The 27,434-nt window shown below is 42.1% G+C and overlaps 1 protein-coding gene across 2 annotated transcripts; it reads left to right on the plus strand.

The window, feature by feature from the left end:
* The first annotated feature begins 168 nt into the window (after window positions 1-168).
* Window positions 169-27,044, plus strand: QTRT2 (queuine tRNA-ribosyltransferase accessory subunit 2). 2 transcript variants are annotated; one of them, XM_080919082.1, is made up of 9 exons: window positions 169-247; window positions 8,859-9,079; window positions 9,736-9,791; window positions 12,901-12,977; window positions 14,676-14,888; window positions 19,276-19,514; window positions 21,957-22,108; window positions 23,458-23,575; window positions 25,159-27,044. In XM_080919082.1, exons 2-9 carry the CDS (start codon window positions 8,880-8,882, stop codon window positions 25,388-25,390), a joined length of 1,287 nt encoding a protein of 428 aa, XP_080775208.1. In that variant the 5' UTR covers window positions 169-247; window positions 8,859-8,879; the 3' UTR covers window positions 25,391-27,044. The 2 variants fall into 2 exon arrangements, with proteins under 2 accessions (XP_080775208.1, XP_080775209.1); XM_080919083.1 differs by having other exon boundaries at window positions 19,276-19,340.
* Window positions 27,045-27,434: the final 390 nt, after the last annotated feature.

Consider the following 27,434-nt stretch of genomic DNA (forward strand, 5'->3'; position numbering starts at 1 on the left):
TCCTCCCGGGAGGCGTTGCGCGAGCAGTTTGCGTTCGTATTGTTACCATGGCACCGGTGGGATTCACTGAGCTTCTTTAGCAGGGTCTTTGCCTATATCTGGCGCTTGGTGATGACGCAGAACTTCCTGATTGGCTCTGCCGCGGAGGCGGTGGTTTAGTAGGCCAAGAGTTCTGGGAGCCGGAACACGTGTTATCTCTTGCGAGGAGTTTAAGGGTCCGGAGGGTACGGAGTTTTGTAATCTACCGGTGAGTGTTCCTTTTCCATGCTGTGTGAGCGTGAGTGGCGCCCACTTCTTGATTGCATTTCAGTCTTGTTCCCAATTCTTCATTACTTGGTTTCTTGTTGGTCTAGCCTTCTGCCCGCTCAGAGTCTCCCAGTGAGATTGCCAATCACATCTCAGAAAGAAAAGGACTTCCTTTTTCCCCGGCCTCTGCCGGAGCGTGAACTTCCTAGTTGCAAGTTCTTGTGAATTTAGCAGGTACTTAGGAACCTATAATAATAAAGTCTAGGGCTCCTGGGATGGCAAATGGAACTAAGAGAAAATTGAAGCTTGGATGTTTCCACTGAAGGTGTATGCACTATCAAGGCAGGGCAGACGAAATTCAGAACTGGAGTTTTGGACCTGGCCTGGCAATTCAGCTTACTTACTGGCAAAATGGGATTGTACCTAAACCCTGGGAATATTGTAATGATTGAAAAATCAATGTGTGTAAAACATTCTGCCAGGGAATCTAAACCAAACTTTAATCCGGTGGAAATATGATAAGGAAAGCTGTGCCCCATAGACCTACCACCCATCCACACTTGAGTGTGGACTAGTAAGTACATGGTTGAACGAGTTATGTTACATTCAGACCTTATGCTGTCTCAATGGTAGTTCTTTTGGAAGAGTTAGTTTTATGGCTATTCTTTAGAAAGAGTGCCTATATTTTTCTGAATGAAAAGCAAAGTTTAGAGAAGTGCATGTAATACATACAGTGTGCATCCATTTTTGGAGAACAAGTGTGTTAAATGTTTGGGTGAGTATGGTGAAAGGCTATCGATTTGGAGAACATGGATTAGAGGTTGAGGAGGGAGATGGGGGAAGAACAATTACACTGTTGCAAAATGGAAACTATCACAGTTAATATGGAAACATTGCATTTGACAAATTTCAGTTTCTTCTAAAACACTAGCCTGTATTATCATCTCTAAAACTAGACTTCTGTCTCAGTCACTGTTCTGTTGCTGTGAAGAGATGCCGTGACCAAATCAACTGTTATAAAATTTAATTGAGGGCTGGCTTACAGTTTTAGAGATTTAGTCCATCGTCTTAGCAGGAAGCATGTTGGCATGCAGACAGACGCTGGAGCGGTGGCTGAGAGCTACATCCTTATCCATAGGCACGGAGGTTTGGAATGTACTTTTGAAACCTAGAAGCCTACTCCCAGTGACACATTTCCCCCACAAGTCCATATCTCTTATCTGTCTAATCCTTTCAAATAGTACTAAGCATTCAAATATGTGAGCCCATGGGGGCCATTCTTATTTACACTACCACAGTGACTTACCGAGCACGGTAAGTACCCAATAATGCAGCTACTATGATTGTTAGGCCTTTCAGTGGATGAGATTAGCATTTGGTTGGGGTTTTGTTCTTGTTTGTTTGTTTTGTTTTTGTTTTTGTTTTTTTGGAAGGTATCTCATTCTGTAGTCCTGTCCTGGCCTGAAACACTATATAATCAGGCTGGCTTCAGACTTACAGAGATTTGCCTGCCTCTCTGCCTCCTAGGTGCTGGGATTAAAGGTATGTGCCAGCATTCTCTGCTGGATTCATTCTTCTTTCCTTCCTTCTTTCCTTTGTTTCTTAAAGGTTTACTTTTCTGTGCATGAGTCTTTTTGCCTTCTGGTATATATGTGTACCACAAGCATGCATGATACCCTCAAACGAGAACAGGAATACCAATCTTCCAGACTGTAAACTGCCATGGGGTTACTAGGGACGAGACCTGGTTCCTCTGCACAAATAGCAAGTTATTTTAACCACTGAGCCAATTCCCCAGACTTGCATTTTTTATTTTTGATGTGCTTCATTGGTTTCTTTTCTTGTTTAGTTTTTAAACCTTCATTGGGTAATTGGAATTTTCTTTTAGTTTTCTTCTGAATTTCTTTCTAACCGGTTTGGATAGCATATTTTCTGTCATCCATCCCCTTGATGGCTATTTCCAAACTCTTAACACACGTGCCTAATAAAGCTAGTATTGTTAGTGTATTGCTCTCTCCCCTGCCAATTAGGGTAAGGATTTTGAAATATGGCATTTGTCATTTCTGAGTCAGCATGGTACATCATATTGTTTGGAAGTTGTGAGCCACCATGTGGTTGCTGGGATTTGAACTCAGGACCTCTGGAAGAACAGTTGGTGCTCTTAACCACTGAGCCATCACTCCAGCCCTCATAGTCCCTTTCTATGTCTACATAATTGTTAACTCTGTGTAGGGAAGGTGGGGGAGATGTGGATGTCTAATATTTACAGATATCTCTAGTCTTCCCTTCCCCCAGCAAAATGTGATTATCTCAGGTTTGCTGCATTCAGTTGCCAAATTTGGGGCATCTATCCATAAAGGTGATCCATTCAAGCCACATTTAAAAATTCTTTCTCTGCTGACAGATGAGGGCAGATTAGCATTAGCAGTGTTCGGGCAGGGAGTTGTCAGAAGCAGATTTGCTCACCTCCAGTCTGGTTTCCCTGCGTCCTAAGGGTTCTTCCTTGGGACCCCTGAAGACTTAGTGAAATGAAAAGGACAAGACCAGCAGTAGTGGAGCGGGCGGAGCACGGCGATAAAAGCGCCCAACTGCATCTAGAACTTTGCTTGGGGGGGTGATAATGCGTCACTTCCAAATTAAGTTTAGCAAACGCCCTGTGGTTGCTGGAGGCTGTTGTGCAGGTACAGCTTTCTAGTGGATACAACGGGCAAGAGAAACCTTTTGATTTATGCATGGGAGCTGTTTCTTCTCAGCAGCTGCCATAGCCCGGTCATTAGCACATGATCTAAAAAAACAGCTACTCACATGAGAACTCACATGAGACTACGTTTGTGTCTATATTGCATACATTAATTCATAATAAAAACTTTGTATGCACAAAAGTTACAATTAGAAAAACATATCTAACATTGGACAATGATTGAGGATAGGAAATACTGGCTCATCAAGCTCTGAGAAAAAATGTTTTATGTTTTAAATGTTGATTTCCAGCTAAGGCACATTTTCCAGGGCTGGTAAGATGATTTGGTGGGCGAAAGTGCTTGCCACAAAGCCTCATGACCAGTGTTTGCTTTCTGAGGCCCTACATGGTAGGAGGAGGAACTGAGTTTGACAAGCTGTCCTCTAGTTTCTAATTGAACTGTAGCTTTTGCCTGTACATGCATGTGAGTATGTGCGCACATGTACACACACAGTGCAATAAAATACATTTTAGGTGTATTTTCTAGTGCTGTCGGTTTTTCTTTTTTATTTCTTGAGACAGGCTCCCGCTCACTGTGGAACCCAGATTAGGTGTGACATCAGTAGCCTGCACCAGCCTGCACCTGAAACTACTGGTATAAACCATCACAACTGGTTTGTTTACATTTCTCAATGTTCGCTCCATCACCACAAAATAGACTTAACGACAATATACAGTTCCCTTTTTGAAATCATTTCCTATTTTTTTTAAGACTGCTGTTCAACAGTTTGAATTACCATAATCTGGGTGAAGTTTACGAACCCCAAACAGTGGAACCCCAAACAGTACACAGCCTGAAGACTGACAGTATGAGCATCTCCCTCCAGCTCACAGGAGGATTCAATATCCCAAACTGAGGGTTTTAAGTTTAACCTTTAAAATTCTGGGGAATTAACTATCAAACTAAAGAACTGCATCACATAAAAAAGTTTCTGTATCTCAGAACTGGTGGCTGACGTTTTCAAGTGATAGTGTTATTAACTGTGAATCACAACCCCATATTGGTTCGTCCAAATGAAGGTGAAGGATCATATAAAATTTTGCAACAGTAAAAGGGTTCTAAATATATAACAAACGTAAATTAAAAACTAACAGTCCACAGTGCCTCTGGCAGTACTCTCCTGTGGTGCATTGTGGGACATTGCTGCAGCTTTGGTTTTGAAGGCACTGCTATACTTTCTGTGTCTTTTCACCACATGACTCCAACAAATGCTGTCCCAAACAGCTCAGCTTAGATTCAAGACTGTGGCATCTTATGAACTGTCGTGTTTTTATTCTACGTACAGAGTTTTCTACAATGCTAGGAAAAACATTAATGATTATAAAAATCAAAATATTAACCAACTCTAAAAATATTCAAGGTCTATTTCCCTAATATCAAATATTAAGACAATATTTCTTATATGAAATAAATAGGTACATCTGTTGGTATGCAAATCTGCTTTAATCTTTTTTCATTTGTGTGTGCACATACATGTGGAGTCCTGAGGTTGATGTTAGGAATCCTTATCCATCTCTCTACCTTATATGTTGAGGCAAGGTCTCTTAGTCAAACCTAAAACTCACCAGTATGGCTGTTCTCTCCAGCCAGCTTACTCTGGGGGGGTTACATGTCCACCCATGTGACACAAGTGTGTTAACCGTTGAGCTGTCTCCTCAGTCCCTTCATCTTTAATAAATGGTGAAATTAGATGGGTACCAGACATTTGTCTTAAGTTTTCTTTATGATTTGCTACTAATGAATTCTTGTACTTACTATATGTACAGAGGTTTTATGACAGTTTCTTTGGCAAAGGGGGTTGTGAATCAAAAATGTGTAGGCAGCTGGGCTCTGGTGTTACCAAGGGTCTGGTGAAGTGTAGAAGCAGTGTTGTCTTCAGTCACAGCCAAGTGGGAAAGGATGAGGGAGAATGCTCTCAGGATTGAGGTAGTCATGCTCAAGGCTCTCCTGTTACATGATGTGGACGCTTAGACCATGTTTACTCTTCCCTCATGGGGAGAATGAACTGGACCTTCCCTTAGAGAAGAGTGGGGGTTGGAAGGCAAGAGTCTGGGCTTCTAGATTTCAGTGCCTCCACATTGTTGAACTGTGCTTGATCATTTCTGAACCATACCTTGAAGAATGAATTACTGTATATTGGGAGAACTTATGAAGATAATTGTTACTTATTCCAATTCTCTTTGCACCAGTTTTTTGTTTTTAATTAAACTTTCTGTATGAGCCTTCCGTGGGGGCAGTCAGGCACTTACTAGTCCATCTTCCTTAATCTGATTCTGTTCTCCTGTTTTAAAAATTGCTCTTAGAGGGGATAGAGAGATGGCTCAGTGGTAAACTTCTAGAGGTCCTGAGTTCAATTTCCAGCAACCACATGGTGGCTCACAACCATCTATAATGGGATCTGATGCTCTCTTCTGGTGTGTCTGAAGGCAGCAGCTGTGTACTCATATAAATAAGTAAATAAGTAAATCTTTTTTAAAAATTGCTCTTAGGAGTTGCTGGCTTGAGTCTTATTTGCTTATTTTTAAACGAAAGTATTTTAAAAGTAAATATTAGATTAAGTTTTGCCTTGTACTTTGGCTTGGGGTTAGAACACAATTTCCAACCATTTCTACAGTGGTCCTGTGCATGCCTCTACCATTTTGTTCTGTGTATTGTACAAAAGGGCCTCTTTTAATTCTAATTTCTACATGTGACTGAAAAACCTGTGACACTTTTTTTCTGCATGTGGCTGTGATTTCTAGTCCCAAGCATTTTCTTGAAGATGGCATTACGTAGTTTTTCCTGGGGTTGATAATGTATGCTTTCTGTCCATTCTTACACTTTGTACCTATTAATTCACATATTGCTCTGTGAGGGCTTTTATTACCTTTCTGAAGTTAATTTAAAAACATGACTCGTACATTTAAACTCTTTACAGACCTTAAACAAGATGTTTTCTGAAGGGGAAGAACAGCAGGTTCTCATTTCTAGAACTTTCTGAAGTAGCTCCTTACAGTAGTTTCTTCTCAGAGTTTTACAGCTCTTAACTTTGCTTCAGCATAGCTTCAGAGCGCTGCTGGTTTAGTTAAGGATGTAAAACGAGCATAATAAGGAATATAAATCTGGTGTAAAATTTTCTAGATTACAGTCTTATTAGCCCATAGTTATAATGTTGCAAGTCAACCTCTAATAGTTTAAATATCAACAAGTATCAAAAGAAGTTTACTTTTATACTATTCACTTTATTCTAATAGTATTAATTTTTTATATGACTAATGTAAATGTTTATTGATAAATGAGAAACTAAATGGAGTTGAAACAATTGAGAATAAAGTTGAGATTGCACTTAGAAAAGTTAGAAAGTGTTTTATACCCTTTCTTTTTGAAGTAATGGTTTGAGTTTTTTTCTTTTAAGATTTCTTTATACACACACACAGCTGCTGCTTTCAGACACACAGGAAGAGGGCATCAGATCCCATTACAGATGGTTGTGAGCCACCATGTGGTTGCTGGGATTTGAACTCATGACCTGGAAGAGCAGTTGGTGCTCTTACCCACTGAGCCATCTCTCCAGCCCAAGCTATTCTTTATATCCCCCGCTATGTCTACTCCTTCCTGCTCTTCTCCTGCACTTCCTTTGTTCAACCTTAGTTTTTAAGGCAGGTTCCTTCACTGAATGTGAACTCCCTCATTTGTCTAGGCCGGCAGGACAATGAGCTCTCCGTTCCCCACCCCGCCCCAGCTCTAGAGTTGTGGGTACTTGCTGATGTGCCTGACTTTCACATGGGTTCTGGGGAGCCGAACTCATGTCTTCATGTTACATGTCAAGTACATGATCCATTGAGCTATATCTTTCCAACCCCCAATAGCAGTGATTTTTTTTCATGCTTCTTTATTTGTGTTAACTTGAGATGATATTATAATCAAAGGAAGTTGATTTGTTTTTCACAAACATTTGTACTAGGTTGTATAACTTATGATTTATGTGTCGTCTCTTTGGATTATACAGAAGTTAATTATTCTGATGTCTAATATTCTTAATGACTATAATAACTGTCTTATTTAAATATAAGAACTTTGTTCTTTAATTGTAATAGTTGTGTTTCCAAATTCCTTTTTTACCAAATGTGAATGCTTGTTGATTTGGTCCTATCTTTGTGTGTGTGTAGGGGTGGGCACATGTGTGTGCATGCTAATGGAGGTCAGAGGACAGCATCTAGTGTCAATCATAAGGCCTGGACCACCTTTTTTGAACTGATCTGGAGCTAGCAAGACTAGGCCAAGGTGGCTAGCCAACTAGCTCCCAGGGATTCATTTGTGTCTGCCTCCTCAGACCTAGGATTACAAGCATGTCACTACAAGCCTAGCTCTTTTTAAAAAAATACAGATTGTGGTGATTCAATTCAGATCTTTATACTTGCAGGATAATCCTTATGTAATGAGCTATCTGTCCTACTATGTTGGGTTGTGTCTTAAGCAATAACTGTCTTTGAAAGCAGTGCTTTAGAATTTAGGTGCTTCAGTTACAGTTTATCACATAACTGTAATAAACCATCTACTAATTAAACTCAGGAAGGAGGCTGAGGGAATGATATTGTGTAAAGTGAGTTTGGATACCCAGCACCCATACCTGGCATGGCTGTTAGGCACCTCTAACTCACCAATAGGGTGCTGAGATGGGTGGGTCCTAGGGAGCCGCGGGACTTGTGTGCCTCTGCCATATATGCATTCATGGGAGAGAGCACTCATAGGAGCGCATGTATACAAAACCTCCATCTGGTCCTGGCCAGGACTTCCAAGGATGCTTGATGTAGTGATGTAATGTAGTATTTATAAGATGTTGACATGTCCACTGACATTTAAATTTTTAAAAGTGCATGTTTGTACAATGTGCATGTGTCTAGTCCTGTACCACATATATGTGGATGTCAAAGTACAACTTTGCAGAGTCAGTTCTTTCTTCCTCTTTATGAGAGGGATCAAACTCAGGTTGACAAATTTGGCAGCAAGCCACTTTGCCCACTGAGCCATCTCTCCAACCAATGACATTTTATAAATGATCAGCCATGCTGGCTTATCAAACTCTGCAGTTCATTTTAAAAGCTCATAATTTTTCACATTAAGTACTAATTATTTAACAGCATCCTAAAAATAATGTTTTCTGTTGTTGTTTTTCAAACCCTCTAGATGTATCTATAGAAGTAAGAAAGAATATCTATATTCTTTCCTTAAAAATTGTGTCTTTCCCATTATGAACTCACTCATGTCATTTATCTGTTCCCATAGTTTCTCATCTGCAGATAATCTGTTATTTTATGCTGTGTAGTCTTTGATTATTCATTTTATATATATATATATATATATATATATATATATATATACATACATACATACATACATACATATACATATATACGTTGGAATCTCTTTTATTGAATTTTTATTTGAAGGGAAAGAAACAGTACTGCTTAATATTCTCCCAAGTTGGAGAAATGCTGCTAATAACATGTGCCCTAGGTGTTATGACCTTCCCTGTGCGTGTTTTCAGGGCTGAGTGACCTCATGTGCTATTTTTTCACAACTAACTTCTGCTCCAGTCCTTCCGTTTGCTTTGTTATCTTCAGCTTCCATGTGTGTGCACACATACTCGTAGATGCACACAGAGACTACATTTCAAAGTGATTAGTGTTACCATTTTGCTCTGGGACTTCAGGGGAAAGAATCTTGCTCTCTGTTTGTTTGTTTGATTTTGATTTTTTTCTTAAGGAAGCTGTGAAGCAGAGGTAATAGACATGCATCTGTTCATTCTTGTGTACACTGTTTTCTTTGCAAAGCACTTAGTCTTTAGGTGTCATGAATCGCCTTCTGAATGTAATGTTATTTTCTTTTCAGAACCCAGAAGGATCCTTAACGATGAAGCTGAGTCTCATCAAAGTTGTTAATGGCTGTCGTCTAGGAAAAATACAAAACCTGGGCAAAGCAGGGGACTGCACAGTGGACATTCCAGGCTGTCTTCTCTACACCAGGACTGGCTCTGCCCCACACCTGACACATGAGACACTGCATAGCATCCATGGGGTCCCAGCCATGGCCCAGCTCACACTGTCATCCCTGTGAGTGCTGAACTTAGTCATTCAGGTATTTAGCACTTAGCTGCAGCAGAGAGGACAGGAAGGTTTCTTTTTCTCATGTGCATAATTTGTAGATTAAAAATGAAACCAGAAGAGAAGTATTAGTTCCTACCTTAGTTCTAACGTGGAACCAAAGGCAAGACCTGTATGTTATCAGTGCTTTATATTTCTTTAGGCCCTTTCTGTTGCTCCCCACATGTTAGAACATGTGGGGTTCAGAGGTCCATCATCCCTTTGTACCCATAGTTACTGCTCCATCTTTATGAAACGAGATAGAATCAAGTTGTTGTAAGTACAAACTAACTGCTTAATTGAAGATTTTCCTGTATGATCAAATAACCGAGTTACTGTATTGATAGTGATTTTAAAAGGGCGAGAAAAGGGAAGGAAGTCAAGTGTTCAGAGCAGTGTTGGTTGGTTTTTGTCAGGTTTTCTTCTCATGAACCACTAGCGTATTGTATACCTTCACTTTCAGTAATGAACCCAGCCCTGCTGGCTGAACATCTCAGTGGTGTGCTCCGCTGTTGAAGATGGCATTTACCATCATGTGGCTTATTTGGGTGATGGCCTCAGGTGCTATACAGAGTAGCTAAAGAATGATACCTTGCTGTGACATGTGTTTCCTGTTTTTCTTACAGAGCAGAACATCATGAAGTCTTGGCAGAATATAAGAAAGGAATTGGAAGCTTTATAGGTAAATACTATTTAAATTACATGTGTGATTTGTGACATGTTAATTTGGATTTTGGAGGTACTGCTGACTTACCATGATTGTCTGATGCATTTATTTCTCCTCCTTTTCTTTGGGGCGTCTAAGAAAGAAGCATTGGGGATTGAAGGTTCATTGGGAAACATCCTGGCTGCTTTGCAGGGTCAGGGTTTGTCATGACAAACCAGTGGGGGCTCTAACCTGCTCTGGGTCTTCATGAGGTTATGTCAGGGTGGAAGCAGTAACCTTAGAAAATAGTTGTGGGGTCACTGATGTATACTGTGTGCAGAGACCAGAGCAGAGGCCATAGGCTGTGCCCACTCCATGGCTGTCTCCTCATGCAGGAGCCTCATTCCAGAAGGAGGAATTTATGTGCAGATGTTTTGGGTCCATTTAGTAAGAGGAAAACCTCAGTGGGAGCAGCTACAGAACCAAGGACCACTTTCTCTCATTTCCCATCCCCACCCCAACATGTGGGCCTCGTTAAGTAAATTACTCCCGAGTCCATAGTCATCCGCTCTTCTTAGAAACTGCATGATGCCTCACTGGTTCAGAAGAGGAGATGGTGTAATCTCAGTACCTTAAGCTAAGAACAGTTTTAATCCCTGGCTTTAAAAGCTACAAGCCTTTCATTCAGTGCCCATGGCTCGCAGACAATTTCCAGAGGCAATTGTAATAACTGAAACTCAGCAAGTAAGGTAGAACACTGCAGAGTTTTAACCTTTTAAAATTTGTGATTTTTTTTTTAAATGGAATCCTATAGTAAATGTAGGCTACCATATGACATATATGAATTACTAATCATTTGTTAAGTATTTATGTATCTGAATGTTTTATCTGCATGTATATGTGTGTACCATGTGCATGTCCAGTGCCCATAGAAGTCAGAAGGGGGTGTTAGACCCCCTGGAACCAGAGCTACAGATGGCGGTGAGCCACCATGTGAGCACTGAGTACTGAACTCAGGTACTCTGTGAGAGCAGCCAGGGCTCTTAACCACTGAACCAGGTCTTCAGCCCCTGGATTACTAATCATTTCTAAAGATTTTTTAAAAAATATTTTCTCTTTGATTAACTCCGTCTAGTTCTTTTTGAGTAGCTCTTAGGATGAGCATACCTGATAGTACGTTCTGAGTCAGATGTGGAGGCACAGGCCTGAAACCCTAGCAATGGTGAGGAAGAGGCAGGAACATTAGAGTTCAAGGCCAGTCTAAGCTACAGAGTGATGTGAGACTAACCCCTCTCAAAAAAACTCAAAAAACAAAACCTTCAGATATTAAGAGTTTTAAAATCAAATACAAAGTAATCAGCATATAACTGAAATGTATTATTAAACATAACTTTAAAGTCCCACAGTTGGAAAAAAATGTATACATAAAAAACAAACTCTGTTAAAAAAAAAAAAACCTCAGTGTCTCCTTTAAGTCCAAAGTCTGAACTGTGGGTCTAGTTCAGTATTAAATTATAAGAAATAAATTACATACTTTCTTACTCCATTGTGGAAGAACCAGGCACAGTCACAATCAAATCAAAGCAAGACCAGAATTCAAAGTGTGCAAAGCTCAGTGCCTGACACCTGGGCTTCATTCTCAGTTGGCTTGGCTGCGAGGGGCCTGGGCGGCAATGCCTCTCCAGCCCTGCAGTCCAGCACACACTAAGAGCTTATCTAGGCGCAGGGCAGCCCTTTCTACGGTTGCTGCTGTTTGTGGTGGCCGTCTCATGTTCCTGGAATCACCTATACATTGGGGTCTCCACAAACTACACCACCACCAGTGGCCTGGCCTCTCTTCCAGGACTCCAGCCCTGCCATATGGTACCAGTCCTCAGCTTCTCCATGGCCCCTCCAGTCCTGGGGTCTCCACCACAGTTGAGGCAGCCGCTTCACCAGTGGCCTCTCATAGTGCCAAGCCTCAGCTGCTTTCCATGTCTGCCTTCTTTATGCCTTCAAAACCAGCGCCACGTGGGAGATTCTTTAAAAGTTCAGCTGCCAGCATGAGCTGCTGCCTTGGCCCTCTGGAGACCGCTGCCTCTGTGTCCTGACCCTGAGGAAACAAGGCCAAACTTTGTGCCTCATTGATGCTTATCTCTCCTCAGTCCTGCTAACCAGCATAGATTGTCCCAGTAGAGCAGTGCTTCTGAAGCTTCCTCGTGCTGCGGTCCTTCAGTACAGTTCCTCGTGTTGTGGGGACCCTGCCCATCCAGCCACTCCATTGTTATAACTGTAATTTGGTATTGCTATGAACCGTAATGTAAATATCTGCTAAGTAACCCCTGTGGAAGGGTCATTTGACCCTCAAAGATGTCACCACCCACAGGTTGAGAACTTTAGTGCCTCTAGTGTGTTATTATTAATCACAGCTCTCTTCAGCTCCAGCTGACCAGAACCACAGATTTTCTATTCAAAATATTGTAACAATGGCCCTGATAAGTGTCCTGAGACTTCACAAACCAGGCCTCCACTGTCTGCACGTGTCTCAGCATTATCTTTGAAAGTCTCACATCAGCTCATTAATGTCAAAGCTTCCCAGCTTAGGTCCAAGATTTCCACGATGCTCCCCAAAACAACACAGTCAGTTCAGTCATAGCAGCATCCCCTGAGCCTCACACCAGTTTCTGTCTTAGGGGTTCTGTTGGTATAATACAGTTACCAAAGCAGCTTGGGGTAGAAGGGTTTATTTAAAGGTTTATATACTCTGACAAAAACTGAAGCAGAGGCCCCCAGGAATATTGCTTATTGGTTGCTCCTCGAGTCATGTTCACCCTGTCTTAGTATAGAACCCAGAACCACCTCAAAGGAACGGCACTGCCACAGTGAGCGAGCCCTCCAACATCAGTCATCAATCAAGAAAATGCTCCACAGATTTGACTCTGGGCCAGTGTAATAGAGGTGATTTCTCAACTGAATTCCTCTTCTCAGATATGTCTAGGTTTGCATCTTGTTGGAAGGTTTCAAACAGTTTGTCCCTTTTCACAGGTCTTCTGATCCAGGATCAGGTACCAGCTGTTAGCTGAGATCAGAGTTGCCTTATCTGCCAGCACACGCTGGGAAGCTTTGCCCTTTAGCACTGTGAACAGTTCTCTCTGTGTCTCTACAGGCATGCCAGAATCACTCTTCTATTGTTCCCTGCACGATCCCGTCAGCCCGGGCCCAGCTGGTTATGTAACAAATAAGGTGTGTTCTCAGGAGTCTTGTCCCAGGAAGTCCAGTCATGGCGGCCCTCCAATGCACCCCCTTGGCTGGGTGGATTCCTTGATGCCCTCTATTTATGTTGACATTAAGAGAATGTGGTGATTTATAAGATTTAGGAGGGCTGCTTGAACATGAGTTAAGTTTGGGAACAGATCCTTGTCCAAGACCAGCTCCATCAAACAACAGGTTCCCCAGGGCAGGGGCAAGGATTAAAAAACTGCGGCATGACCCCCAGCCAGTTCTGAGGCTGAAAGGCGGGTTTAATTCTTCCAGTCTCCTTTTATACCACTTTAATTACATGTGAGTAACAATAAGGTCAGCTCTAGGTTAAGGGAACCAGCAAGACAAAGAACACAAACGGAACAAGCCAGGCCATAAACAAAATCTCTTATTCACTGTTTCTAAGGGCTTGTAAAGATGATAGGATTATCCGAGCCTACTTCCCTGTCCTAGGCCAAAGCCTGAAGCCTATTTCTTTGTTCTAGCCTAAAATCAGATTCCTCTCTGAGCTTACTTCCCTGTCCTAGCCCAATGTCAAATTTCTTTCTTGTCCTGGCCCAATGTTAAACTCTTGCCAAGCAACCCCAAAAGCTCTCCACAGATCCTCAGCATTTTAATGTTGTTAGAAAAATTGAGAAAGTGGAGGAAGGTCAAGTACCTAAAGATAGGAAAGTCTGAAAGGAGAGTAAGCAAGGCCTTTGGATACAGGCACTGTGTGTTCAGTGTTAACACTCTGGGAAGCAAGAGGAAAAGCTGCTCAAGGGGTTATCACAGATGTACCTAGATGGAATGGAACCTCAGCCACTGTTGCTGCTGCTAGGTCAGAAGTCAGAGACTAGATCTCTAGCCAGAGGTGTAGGGAGGGAAGATTGATATCAGTAGCTCCATAGGTTTCACCTGAATGGCGGTTCTTTGGCACCGCCCCTTAGGATGGCATGGGCAGGGCTCAGTGTACACCACAGCCTTACCAGAGCAGCCACTCCCTGCACAGGGACTGTTAATTTTACTTAAATACAATTGTTTGCTTCAGAGACAGTTTCTCTGTTGCCCTGGTGTTCCTGGAACTCTGTAGAGCAGTTCTACCCTCCTACCTCTGCCTCCTTCGTGCTGGGGTTGAAGGTGTGTGCCACCACTGCCCAGCATAGATACTCTTTTCAGTTGTGCTTCTCTCTTAGGATTCTTATTTTTAATTCCAATTTTCTTTAAAGGTTTGTTTATTTCATGTATGTGAGTACACTGTAACTGTCTTCAGACCCACCAGAAGAGGGCATCAGATTCCATTACAGATGGTTGTGAGTCACCATGTGGTTACTGGGAATTGAACTTAGGACCTCTGGAAGAGCAGCCAGTGCTCTTTAACTGCTGAGCCATCTCTCCAGCCCTTAATTCCAATCTTTAAAAATAGTATGATTTACTATTAGTATAAATAGAAATCTATGTAAGAACTTAGTGGAGGAAACAGTAAACTCTGTCTAGGAAATGTGAGTTGAACAGATTAGAGCAGGTAACATTTAAACTCAGTACATTCAGTTCAGTTTGGACTCTAGTGACTCTCCCCATGTCTAGGGTGTTGGATTGACACATCTTTCCAGTTGTTAGGAATTACCGTGAACTGTTGTGTTATGAGCTTTTTATTTTCATGTTACCCTTGTTAATTCCTCATCTTTTGCTCCATGGCAGTCTGTGTCTGTGTGGGGTTTTGGAGGTCGAGTGGAAATGACCGTTTCCAAGTTCATGGCAATTCAGGAGGCCCTGCAGCCTGATTGGTTCCAATGCCTCTCAGATGGAGAGGCATCTTGTGCAGAAGCAACTTCCATAAAAAGGGCCAGGAAGTCTGTGGACCGGTCCCTTCTGTTCCTGGACAGCTGTTTGCGACTACAGGAAGAGTCTGAGGTGAGGTTGCCTGAGAGCCGCGGAAACGCTCAGCTCCCTTCTTCAGGACGAGCCTTGGCTGTTCCCCGCCTACTTTTCTACTCTTTGAGTCTCTGCTTTATATGTTCCTGTTTTCTTTGCTGAATCCCAGGAAGTCAGCTTCTCTGGGATTCCATCTTAGGCTTAAGACTTTTCTTTTTGTTTATGTATGTGAATACACTGTTACTGTCCTCAGATACACAAGAAATGAGCATCAGATCCTATTACAGATGGTTGTGAGCCATCATGGGGTCCTTGGAATTGAACTCAGGACCTCTGGGAAGAGCAGTCAGTGCTCTTAACTGCTGAGCCGTCTGTCCAGCAGCACCTTCCCTTGGTTTTAATTGGTGAATAATTTTGAAAGGGTTTGTAGTGTCAGTTTCCTTTTACTTACTTGAGAGAACTGCGTGCTTACTGGGCTGTGGCTACATTGTGGCTTTAGAATGGCCATCAAACTCTGAACTTGTGGTGTTAGCTCCTCAAGTGTGCTCATCCCAGTACTTTACCTCAGCTTACAGCATTCACCAGATTCCATAGTGAGGAACTTAAACGTTTTAAGACTTACTGACCACACACCTTTTCTTTCCAACTGTGTATTCCTCCCCGGCTCCATCTCTTTAAACACTCCTTGGATCTGCCTCTTCCGCTTCCTGTTGAGCCCAGTCCCTCGTACAGGTGGATACCTTCGAGCTGCTTTAGCTTCCTTCTCCCATTCTCAGTCTCTCTAACCAGTCTTCAGCCCTGCCTTCCAAGAGATCACTCTAAGGCATGGATGCGAGCCCACTGCATGCTTTCCTTGAAAATTCAGTGAGTCTCCACTCAGCTCTCACCGTCTACTGTACCTGGCACGCCCCTGCTCATAATGGACTGCCTTTCCCCACAAATGGCAGTCTGGCCTTTCTGAATTATTTTGCAGCTCCTTAAAGCATTCATTTGTGTCATTTTGGGCCACTTATACCCAGAGACTTTTTTTCTTGAATTTTTTTTTTAATTTCCAGACATATTTCCTCTCTTGCTTCTATTAGGTTTATTTAACTTACTCCACAATTTATGAAACTGTCCTTGACACTTCCAGGAAGTCCCAGTCATCCTTGGCTACTCTTTTAATTTACATGTGCTATCCTGTAGCCCCAGCCATACTGTTCTGACTGATTTCTTTATGCATTTGCTTTCATTAAGCTGTGGTGTCCATAGTCTTGGGGTTTTGTTCCATTTTTGTATTTTTATTAGATAGCAGAATGTCTGACAGAGTGAGCCAGGAGTGAAGGGTTAGAAGGTGATGAAGATGAAGCTGTGATAGTAATGCACTGGGGAAGGATGTGTTCCTTAATAGAGAGCAGAGAGGAAGGAAACAAAGGTCAGACAGACTTGGCTCGTTCCTGTAATGCCAGCACACATGGGATTCTGAGACAGAAGGATCATGAATTCAAGGCCAGCTTAGGCTGTCTAGAGAGACTTGTCTGGAAAAGAACAATGGTGATCAGTGGGGCCAATAATATGAACGTTACATATGGAGTATAATCTGGCTGGTACGCTAAATGAGGGGACCTCACTACTCTTCTGAACAGGGCTTTTCTTTTTTGCAGAGGAGTTCAGTATTGTGCTTGGCTATGGATCTGGGTGGCTGGTATTGGCTTATTAACCAGGTTTGTCATACTTGCAATATTTGTTAAAGAAAACAGGAGAAAGGATGTGACAAAGATGATTAGAAAGTCCAAGTGAGTCTTGAGCTCACTCGTCCTTTCTCATCTAGGTTCTTGCCTTGGGACAGTGACACTTGTCACTGTGCATATGTCAAATGTTGGGCCTTTCTTCTCTAGTGAATTGATATTACTAATAGCTCCTCCTTTCCCAAGTGTTCCATTTTAATGTATCTTTATATATAAAGTGGACTAATATACAGTCCACAATCAAACTTCTATCACGTTTCCTACTTGTGAGGGCGGGCCTACTTCATGTGACTGATAGTCCTGTGAGGGGTAGGCCAATGCAGTTGTCTACTTCCTGCACCTGGGACACTTCAATCTCTTTTTAGTTCTGAATATTAGTTTTTTGTTGTTGTTGTTCTTTGTTTTGAAACAGGGCTTCTCTGTAGCCCTAGCTGTCCTTGAGCTCTCTCTGAAGTCCAGGCTGGCTTCAGACTCAGAGGTATGCCTGCCTTCTGAGTGCTGGGACTGAAGGCTTGATCCACCACTGCTCAGCTATGGGTCTCGTTCTTAATTCTGTTCAGTACTAAAGATCTCCAGCATTCTGGTTTGCTCATTTTTTCCCACAGATAATCAGTCGCTAGGTTGAGGATAGTAAGTGGTTTCTTCTGGGTGTTGCAACCATGCCGGAGCTACAAGAAGAGAGTGACTTGTTGGTCAAATAGGCTGTAGAAACAAGAGAAGCAAGAGAGAGGGTGTGATGCGTCCTCTAGACCTACTGAAGTGGGCACTGTGGCTTGTATCATTCATGTCTGTAACTTGCTGTTTGTATCGTGGCTAAAAGTCACATTTGTACGTCCCAGTGATACTCAGATTTAGAGTACTCTGAACAGAACAATCGTCACATCCTTTACTGTTTTGGAATTACTTCCTGTCTTTGCTTTTGACACCATCTCCTCAGATGTCTAAAACAGTAGTGTTGAGCCTACCCCTGTCCTGTTGTCTAATGTTGCCTCTCCTCTTCATCACACCACCACTGCTTCAGTCCAGGTCCTGCCATCCCTTACCAAGATTAGGTAAGCTGTCTGCATCCTATCCTTATGATTATCTTAAATTACCGTACATTAACCAGACAAATAGCCTGGTTGTCCTGTGTTTACGTTAAGGAGCTCCCTCACAACACACCAGATTCCTTCCCAATACAGCCACTTGTGATTTGTGAGTCTTCTGCAAGACTCATCTTTCCGGTCACTTATGTATATTTAGTTCACTGCTAGGTATGTGTGCAGTACATTAGTGTGATCATGTATAATCACCAGTGCCTGTATTAGGATTTCTTCTTTGTTCTATTTAAAGTAGCTGCTTAGGAAGCCATTATAGTTCTTACTTTAATCCTCAATTAGGTTTTTCATTATTCTGTACATCTTTGTAAATATACCTTGATACATATGAATCAATATATTCATAAGAGAGCTTGTTAGTAAAATTTTATGACTCAAAGAATGTGTTGGCATTTTGATAAACACTGCCTACTTGCCTGGGTTATAGTTCCTCTGTTGCTGTGACAAGGCACCTTACAAAAGAAAGCATTTAATTGGCCTTATTGTTTCAGAGTTCCATGATAGGGTGGTGGCAGGAACAGCTGGGAACACATATCTTGATGTACAAACAGGAGACAGTGAGAACACTCTGAGGTTGGTGTGGGCTTACAAAACTTTAAACCCACTCCCAGTGATACACTTCCTCCAATAAGGGCATACTTCCCAGTTCTTCTCACATAGCCACTAAGTGTGAACTAAGTACTCAAATGCCTGAGAGTTATAGAGACAGCTCATTCAAGCCACCACCTCCTCCTAAGAGCTGCAGTCATTTTTGCTCTGGTGGTCTGGATATAGAGAGGCTATTTCCCCGTACTTTTGACTCACTGTGTCACCTCTGTTAAGTGGTTTGCTGCTAAGTGAGGATCTCATTGCTTCCTGCCTGCATTTCACATCTAGTGACTCAGTAGCTCTATGTGTGCAGAGCACCCACATTTATTTTTCTGAGTTTCCTTCCTTTAGGTTCTTTCTTAGGAAGGGGCGGTCTTTTTTTAAAATGAAGTTTCTAGAGCTTTTTCTGTTGTATAGCTATTTATTCCTTCAAAGAATAAGTTCTTTGCCTTTGTTATGGTTTGTTGCATGTCATAATCTTGAGAAAGTCGAAGGTCTTCTATTTATACAGGTCAGCCATTTCCCATGAGCCTTTGGCTTGTCTAGGCCCTGTTTATACACAGACAATAAAAAGTAAAAAAATGCAATCACCTCTAATATTTGTATGACTTTAATGTTTAGATACTAGTTTTATCAAATTGGTTATTTGAAGATGGGAGCAGGAATCTTTATTTTTTTCAAAATGTATAGTCTAGTTGTCATAGCTTGGCTGCTCTAAGTTCCTAATGTTACGTATAGCTGTGGCAGTGACCTCAAGCAGGCCTGGTGAGTCCTTCAACTAAAGCTCTTTTCTTTTGTACCTTCTCAAAGAACATTTGGTTTAGGACAGACATAGAACAAGTTGTTTTTACAATGTGTTCTTTAGAACCTTGACAGTTCTTTGGGTGCACCATTCCCCATAGACATTTTATCTGTAGCACCTTCAATGAGCTCTTTCTGTCCATTGGACTTCCATGCAAACAAAGTCTCAGGTTCTTGCAGTGGTTCAAAACATCCAATTCTTTCTTTTCTCAGGCCCTTCAGAAGAGTGTGATCATTGGAGTGATTGAAGGTGGAGATGTGAAGGAAGAGAGGTTGAGGTCAGCACGAGAGACAGCCAAGCGGCCCGTAGGGGGCTTCCTTCTGGACGGCTTTCAAGGGAGTCCAGCAGTCACAGAAACCAGGCTGCACTTGCTGTCATCAGTAACTGCAGAGCTGCCAGAGGACAGACCAAGGCCAGTGCTGGACTGGGATGCAGGCCAGTCTCGTGGGAGGTGGGCAGAGGTGCTGGTGACAGTGTGATGCAGGGTCTCCTCAGGGTGTCCTTTCCATGTCTTGATTATGTCCTTCCTGTCTTATTCTTGGCCAGCTGGGAAATTTCCATCGAGGCTGCCCCCCTGGTTTCAGAATGTAGAGGGGTAATTGGTGTGGATTAGTTTATTTGATCCTCATAGCTGAGGGCAAATGTTACCCTCTGTCCTCTCACTCTCGAGCCAAATACTGCTTTTTACTCATGATAACATGGTGCCTGGAGACAAGAATAAAGTCCTGTTGCATTCTAGTGTAAATCGAGGCCTGTGGGTTTCCGAGGTGCCTAGTGGGATGAGAGTGTGCTCTGTTGATAAGAACCTTCAACAAGTCTGCATTTGTGACAGGTAATGAGTGGTGTCGCTTTGTTTTGTTTGCTTATTTAACTGGTGTGACTAGTGGGCCTGGCTCTGTGGCTTACATATATCTTAGAGGACTGCAATGGTAACAAGAGATGATCCCTAAATTCTGGATTTCAGAGCAACTGATATCACATAAGTACCTAAGTTTTCTTTTCTCAATCTTCTTATACTTCTGTGGAGCCTTGTGTATTCTAGGCTGGCCTCAAACTTGATTCTCCAGCCTCTGCCTCTGGAGAGCTGGGATTACAGGTATGTGGCCATGGCTCCTGGTTTATACCGTGCTGGGAATGAAGCCCACAGCTTTGTGCATGCTAGGCCAGCCATGCACAGAAAGAGCTACTGTGTGATCTCACCCGTATAGAACCTGAAATCCATCCCCTTGAAGGCTGGAAAGAGTGGGAACAAGGCACTGGGCAAGATGCTGGTCAGAGAATGATAATCATAGTTAAAAGAAGGAGAAAGCTCAGTGTGTTTCTTGTGCAGTCTGATGACTGCAGTTCGTGCTGATGATGTATTGAAAACTGAACAGAATTAGAATTAAGGGTTGTCACCAGAAAAACGGTAATTGTGTGAGATAACATGTGTTATTTGGCTACATTTACCCTTTCATAGCATACACAAATTCCAAAAGACATTGTTTATGAAAAATACATATTATATGTCAAAAAAAAAAAGATTTTCAGTCTTTTATCCTTAATGTGAATATTCTTGCTTTTTTACCTATGATATATTGAGAAACTTGGCTCTGAGATACTATTTTGTTCTCAAGGGCTATTATTAGGACATGTGAAATCTTACTACTTTTTGAAAGTCAGACATAATTACACGCAGTGAAGTACTTGTATCTTAGCATTAGCTTATAGAGTCGCCCTTGTGTACACGAGGTGTGAAGATCCCTTAGAACAGGGTCTTGCAGCCATCCTATCCTACCACACACACACACACACACACACACACACACACACACACAAGTTTGTGTGTCTTCCCTTTGCTGTGCCCATTCATTGTGCTACAGATGAACAACTCAGCATGAGCTATTCAAGTCACTTTCTGGACTTTCTTGTGCTAAGTGTTCACAGATGTCTCTTTCTGAATTTGAAAGCTGGGGTTGTTTTTCTCTAAGTGTAGAGATGCCAGCGTCAGTTGGAGTGGAGTTCTAAAACCTCACAGGAATTGAAGGGGGCTGTAGTCAGGAGAGCTGGCATGCACTGAAGGGTTCCGCTTGTTTAATATTACATAAGTCCTTAAAAAAACCTCCTTTAAAGAATCAGAAAGTATGAAGGCTTTTCTCCTTAATTCATGAAAAGGACTATGGGTAGAAAAACAAACATTAAAAATAAGTAGTTGCAGCCAGGCAGTCCTGATCATGGTCCTCTCCATGTCTTGTTTTCATGGCAAAACCTGCTGGATTATTAATGCTCCCAGATGCCTTAGTTAGCCCTTGCCTCGGCAGACACCATTTCACTTCCTAGTGCAGACTTCTCACTGACAAAGAAAATACAAAGAAAGCCAGCTAGAGTCTTAGATTCTGGAGTCAGTGCTGAAATTCTGAGAGTAAATGAACTATTAAATTAATCTGCAAAATGCAGTAAAAGTGGGGATATTTGATGGTGAAATGAAGCGAGTTGTATTCTTTTAAAAACATCTGTGCAGTGTTTAGATGGGTCTTAAAGTTGAGTCTGTGACCATGCAGGTGGATCAGAGATGGGAATGGAAAATATTAGTGATATGCCACCTGCCCCTCATGATGAGTCTGTGGAGATCTTGATCATTGCTCCTGCTTTGAAGGGAGACAGTGAGAATCAGGATGTAAAGGAACTAACTGTCCAAAGCAACATGGCAGCTCAATAACCAGCCAGCCTGGGTGTCAAGCTCTTGTCCCTTTCTTTCAAGCCCCACGCCTGCCTCACACCATGGCCCATGCCTGCCACCCTGAGCTTGGTCCCTGTTGTTTGTGTGGTTGTTTTTAATATTCTGTTGACTTGGAAGCTTCCTCTGCTTTCATTGTGGCCACTGCCTCATGTCGCCCTTCCATTGTTTTTACAGGCTCATCTGCGGTGTCAGCCGGCCAGATGAAGTGCTCGAGTGTATTGAAAGAGGAGTGGACTTGTTTGAGAGTTTTTTCCCATACCAAGTGACGGAGCGGGGCTGTGCCCTGACTTTCACCTTTGATTGCCAGCCGAATCCTGAGGAGACATGTGGGTCTTCTGAAGTGTACCTGACTCTTACCTTTCTTTCATTTCTCCCTAAGTCACAAGACAGACATAGCACCAGCCTTTCATAAAGGTCAACCTTGATTTATTCTTTGTGATTGCTGGGATGTTGGCACCTAGAGCAAGGCACTCAATACTGTATGCATAGGTCATCAATATTAGAATGTGATTTGTATAGTGAACAAAAACAAATGTCCTCTGTTCATAGCCAGACAAAAAAATTTCAGAGTGAATTGTGATGAAAATCTAAGGAAAGGAAACCTTTGAACAGCTTAGTAAAAGTCAGTTTGTTTTTATCCACAAAAGACTTCTTGTCTCCCTTTTGCAAGCCCCATGCAATTAACTCACAGGGAGACTCACTGTAGTCGGTTCTTGTGTTGCCTTCTGCTTTTTTTTGGGTTGTTTTTTTCATACTGAGATATAAAAGCTACTTTCTTCTGCTAATATTGCTTTGAAGCACTGCCATTTTCTTTTAATGTTTAGTTATTTCAAAGTCAAGACAAGCAGTGTCAGATTCTGACACACAGATGGTAGAGGAAAGGGACCCGGGACGCAGACCATGGGCCATTTCTGTCTTCAGGGATGTGTGGTCTGCAGTCTCTCACTTTCTTTACAGCTCTTTAATCGTGTCTGTGTGTACTGTAAAGTCTGTGGAATGCTACCTAGGGAAGATTATAAGAAAATTGTTGGCCCTCCCCTTTTCCACAATGCAAGGCTTCTTTGCGTTCCATTTCAGCACACAGTTGTGGGGACAGCACTTTGCACCCCATCACTTACTAAAGTTTCCCTTCCTGAGCCATCTGCCGAGCTGGGTCCACACTGATTGCTGTCACTTCTTTTCTGGAGACCGCTATTTCACTGCTCTCCTCCTGCAGTCAAGAGAATGTTCCTCCACTAAACCAGGAGCCCAAGGGTATAGTATGGGTCCCTCAGCCAGAGTCTCCACAGAAGACATCAATTAAAACCATGTTCTGCATTAATCTGCTTGGAACATGGGCTGTCATGGAGTCCAGTTTTTTTGCATGTCCATTGTGATAAGTCACAGTGATAACCCCTCATTTTTTAGTCATTCTTTCATGACAAGATTATATGTCATGTACTTGGATCCACGATTAGCTTGGATTCAGCTAGATTTCATCAGTTGACTTAGTGGTATAGATAATACTCTTGGCCGTCCAGGAATGCACTGCTATTTATTTTTAAGTGATTTCCTTAGGATAATTCTAAGAATGGAATTACGGGGTTAAAGGTTGTGCTATTATAACTAGAATAAAATTTTTCTAGTGTTCACTCTTTATCTGATTTTAATTCAATTTTTATTGGTTTTTCTTCAGTATTGCAACAAAATGGAATTCAAGAAGAAATAAAATGCTTAGATCAAATAAAGAAAAGGGAAGCAACTGGGTGCAACCAAGAGGTGACATCATTTGAAATCAATCTGAAGGAGAAAAAGTAAGACATTTTTTGAAGTTTAGGTTTTGATTTCTGACTTTTTAATTTCAGTCTGTCTTAAGTTTATGTAACTGTTCCCTTCTCAGTTTATGACTTCGTAAAATATTTATAGTTGGACATTACTTAGGCTTCTCAAATATGGTTCCAGAAAACCTTTTTTCCTCTGCAGATGCTATTGGGTACTTCGTCTTGTCAGGACTAAGCTAGATAACTATCGCTTTAGAAAAGCTGTCAGAGAGACCACTTCATTGCTGGATGGCTTTAGTTTATTACTTTTAATAGGGACAGAACAAAATAAGGATTACAAAGTCAAAGACAGTGGAGCTTGTACATTGAGAAGAGCTCAAGTCCCCTGATGTGTACAGGCTGGGAATCAGGTGTCAATGAAGGATGACCTGAGGTGCATGGTGGATACACCTTTAATCCCCAGCACAGAGGCAGAGGCAGGGAGATCTGTGAGTTTGAGACCAGCCTGATCTAGATAGCAAGTTCCAGACCCACTGGAGGAAATCTTGTCTCAAAGACAAAACAAAAGGATGAACCGAGTTGTCTTGTAACTGCATTTGACCAAAAGTGGTATCCATCAGCCTCAGAGTGTGGTTTCTCTGTGTGTACAACACTGGTGTGTTTGGTATATAAGGAGATATTTTAGGCCTTCTGACTAATCTGTGGCTGTCTCATAATGGTGCAGACCTGAGAACTTATGAAAGGATGTAAAGCTCACACTTCCCCTTTACAGCCCCTTATTTCTTGATTGTTCATCTGAAGTGCTAATATCTACATCATTTTATGTTTTGAAAGTTGACAAGAATATTTTCTTTCAAACAAGTATTAGGGTAGTATAAATGTTGACTACTAAACTAGCTTTTGAATTGTAGTTCTAGTTGGAAATTGTACTAAGTTTATTCTTAGTGCTGGGTTGAAGTTTTGGGGACAAATCCTAGTACTGCATTTGACTCTGTGACCTCAGAAAAGTCACATACCTTAGTAGGTGATAAAGGAGAACACAAAAATAAGCTTTAGTGTGTAGCCATCAGGGTTAATCTTTGTAGCTCATTTAATAACCTTTATAATACAATGAGGTAGGCTGTTAGTATCTTCTAGTAATAAATGAAAAACACATGCATAGGTGGCTGTTTACAGGCATGTCCAGTTGAGTTATAAAGCCTAGACTCAAACCCCCAGGCAAGGCTTCTCCCAAGAGCCTTCCCTCTGAGTATATAGTATAGTCTACATCCCAGAAAAGATGTAGGGATTGGCTAAGACAGTACATGTGTGCGAGCTTTGTGAGCCTCCATATGTTAGGATGTTGTGCCATGGCTGCTGACACTGTACTCATGAGTGGGAGAGAAGCATCATTTGCCAGAAAAGCATTTTCTGGTATCATGTGCCTTTCCACTGGCTCTGGTAATACTCTGGGTGGATGAGTGACCATTGTGAATTTCTTAGCCCCCAGACTTGTGAGGTGTGTCTGTCAGAGCACCCAATGTTGTTACCATTGGCAACCTCTCTAGTAGAATAGGTAGCCTGGGTTCTAAATTTCGTGTAGTCTTCACTTCCTGGCTCTCTTTGACTTCTCTCAGGTACCAGGACGACTTTCGTCCACTTGTACGAGAGTGCTCCTGCTACTGCTGTAAGAACCACACTCGTGCGTACATCCACCATCTGCTGGTGACCAACGAGCTCCTGGCTGGTGTCCTGCTTATGATGCACAACTTTGAGCACTACTTCAGATTTTTCTGCTCCATCCGAGAGGCACTAAAGAGTGACACGCTGGCACAGCTGAAACAACTCATCCGCAGACAGATGTCTTGAGAACTGGAGAAGAGAAACCTGTTTCTGAGCTTTAGCGGTTGCGGTGGGCTGCAGAGCATGTCATGGACCAGATTGGTGAGAGCTATGACTTGACAGTTTTCTAGATTTATTCTAGTGGGAAAGGATTTGAGGCCCTGGGAACCACTGAGATGGATGAGGCCCAGTGAGGCACAAGTAGAGATGATCGTCATAGCTATTCTCTGGAGAAGAAGTCTGGGGATTCCACAGGTTTTTAGTTGTTTCTCCTCGTGCTCTCAGAGGTTTTGGGGCATACCTTTGTCTTCAGGGCTACCATAGCAGGCCAGTCACTCACAAGGGCTCTCCCAGGAATATGGGGCTCAAATCATGCTTCGTGTGATCCGTTGACTTCATTTGGCTGCAAGTCTGTTTGTGACTTGTCTTCGGAAAGCCACCATACTTGCCTGTTAGGAACCAAAAATTGCCTGGCTGCTTTGTCTCGTTGTGCAGATCCAGCACAACCTGCACTGTCTGAGTGATGGCTCTGTCACTGGGGGACATTTCTTTGCTTTGTTTCTGTAGCTAGAATCCTGGCCTGACAGCAAATCAGTTTCCTTCCACTCAGCTGGGGGCTCAGGCAAGTCCTGACTTCTGTGCCTGTTCCCTCCTGAGTAAAGGGACAGGCATAGCAGGGGGACGCCAGATGTTCAGATTCTCCACCTACTCTTCATCCTTTAAATCACTATCGGCCTGGCCCTTTTTCCTTCTCCCTTCCTTCCTTCTTTTGTTTTTGGTTGGTTGGTTGGTTGGTTGGTTTTTAGGCAGCCGTAGTGTGTTTCCTGTGGACTCTGAAGGGGTTGGGGAAGTGGCATTCTGCAGACCCTGTGGCTGGTGTCCCTCCTGGGTTCTCTGTAATTCTGTATTTTTGTTGGTGGCATGATACGGCTTTTTTTTGGTACATATCTTTCTATATTTATAAATTTTTCAAAGGAGTACACAAAATATATATGTATATACATGTAGTTTTTATAAAATTACAATTTAAAAGATTCATTTTGGTAGGTATAAAAATGCATTTCTTATTTTTTATCGGTTTTGAATTTATAGTGGCCATTACTGAACATTTTATGTAGTAATTATGTAACAACTGTATTTTTATGTGTTGGAAATCCAACATTGTTTTTCTTTGTGGGGTATGACTTCTCAGTGAATGCAAGACATTCATAATGTGCAGACATAGAGACAGTTTCTGTTCTCGATGATCTGTGTTGAATAATGTATTTGGATTTGTTTATATGTTTTATTCGTGGTCAAAACCAAACCATTATTAAAGGATTATTAGTAAATATCTAAGAATCCATATAAACTTATGAGTTTTATTCTTTTATGTCTAAAACACTGAAAATTCTGCTAAACATTGTTCTGTTCCTTGGGTCTTTTTCTTATTAGCACATTTGAAAAATTCTTTCCTTTTATGTTGTAAATGTATGAAGGACAACAGCCAATAAACATTTTTTAATTAAAAAAAACTGTATTGTTTTTGTAAATGGTAGCACATCTACTAAAGTATTAAATTTCCATGGCACAGAGACTGTCCTAAAGATTTCGCGTGGGAAAAAAAACTTGCTTCGGATTTTATCATTTGTGTTTATCATATAAAGAATTTTAATGTTGAATTTAAAGGAATGTTGTTACTCAGTACACACTGCACGCCTTATATAGATAGTGGGTAAAAAGCTATGCTAGTGCATAATAAAAGTAAGTTCACAGTCTCTGGAGTAGTTTTTGAGTTCTTTGAGTCCGGGTTTCTCTGTGTAGGCGCGCCCCCCCAACTCCCCCCCACCCACCCACCCCCCCCACCCCCCCCCCACCCCCCCCCCCCCCGTCCTGGAACTCACTCTTGTAGAGCAGGCTGTCCTCCAACAGCTCTGCCTGTCAGTGCCTCCCAAGGGCTGGGATTAAAGGTGTGGGTCCATGCTGCTTGGAGTCCTTCCCTGTGGATTCTAGGGATCAAACTGAGGCTGTCAGGTTTGGCAAGTGCCTTTACTTGTTGAATCACCTCAGTGCTCTCCTTTGGAGCGTGTGG

Source organism: Micromys minutus (assembly GCF_963924665.1).
Source record: "Micromys minutus genome assembly, chromosome: 7".
Lineage (NCBI taxonomy): Eukaryota > Metazoa > Chordata > Mammalia > Rodentia > Muridae > Micromys > Micromys minutus.

Excerpts from the sequence above, each read along its gene's own strand:
- QTRT2 (XM_080919082.1), top strand. The coding sequence starts at position 8,880 with ATGAAGCTGAGTCTCATCAAAGTTGTTAATGGCTGTCGTCTAGGAAAA. Across the intron at positions 14,889-19,275 it reads GACTACAGGAAGAGTCTGAG|GCCCTTCAGAAGAGTGTGAT; the intron begins GTGAGGTTGCCT and ends TTCTTTTCTCAG. Across the intron at positions 22,109-23,457 it reads GCCGAATCCTGAGGAGACAT|TATTGCAACAAAATGGAATT; the intron begins GTGGGTCTTCTG and ends GTTTTTCTTCAG.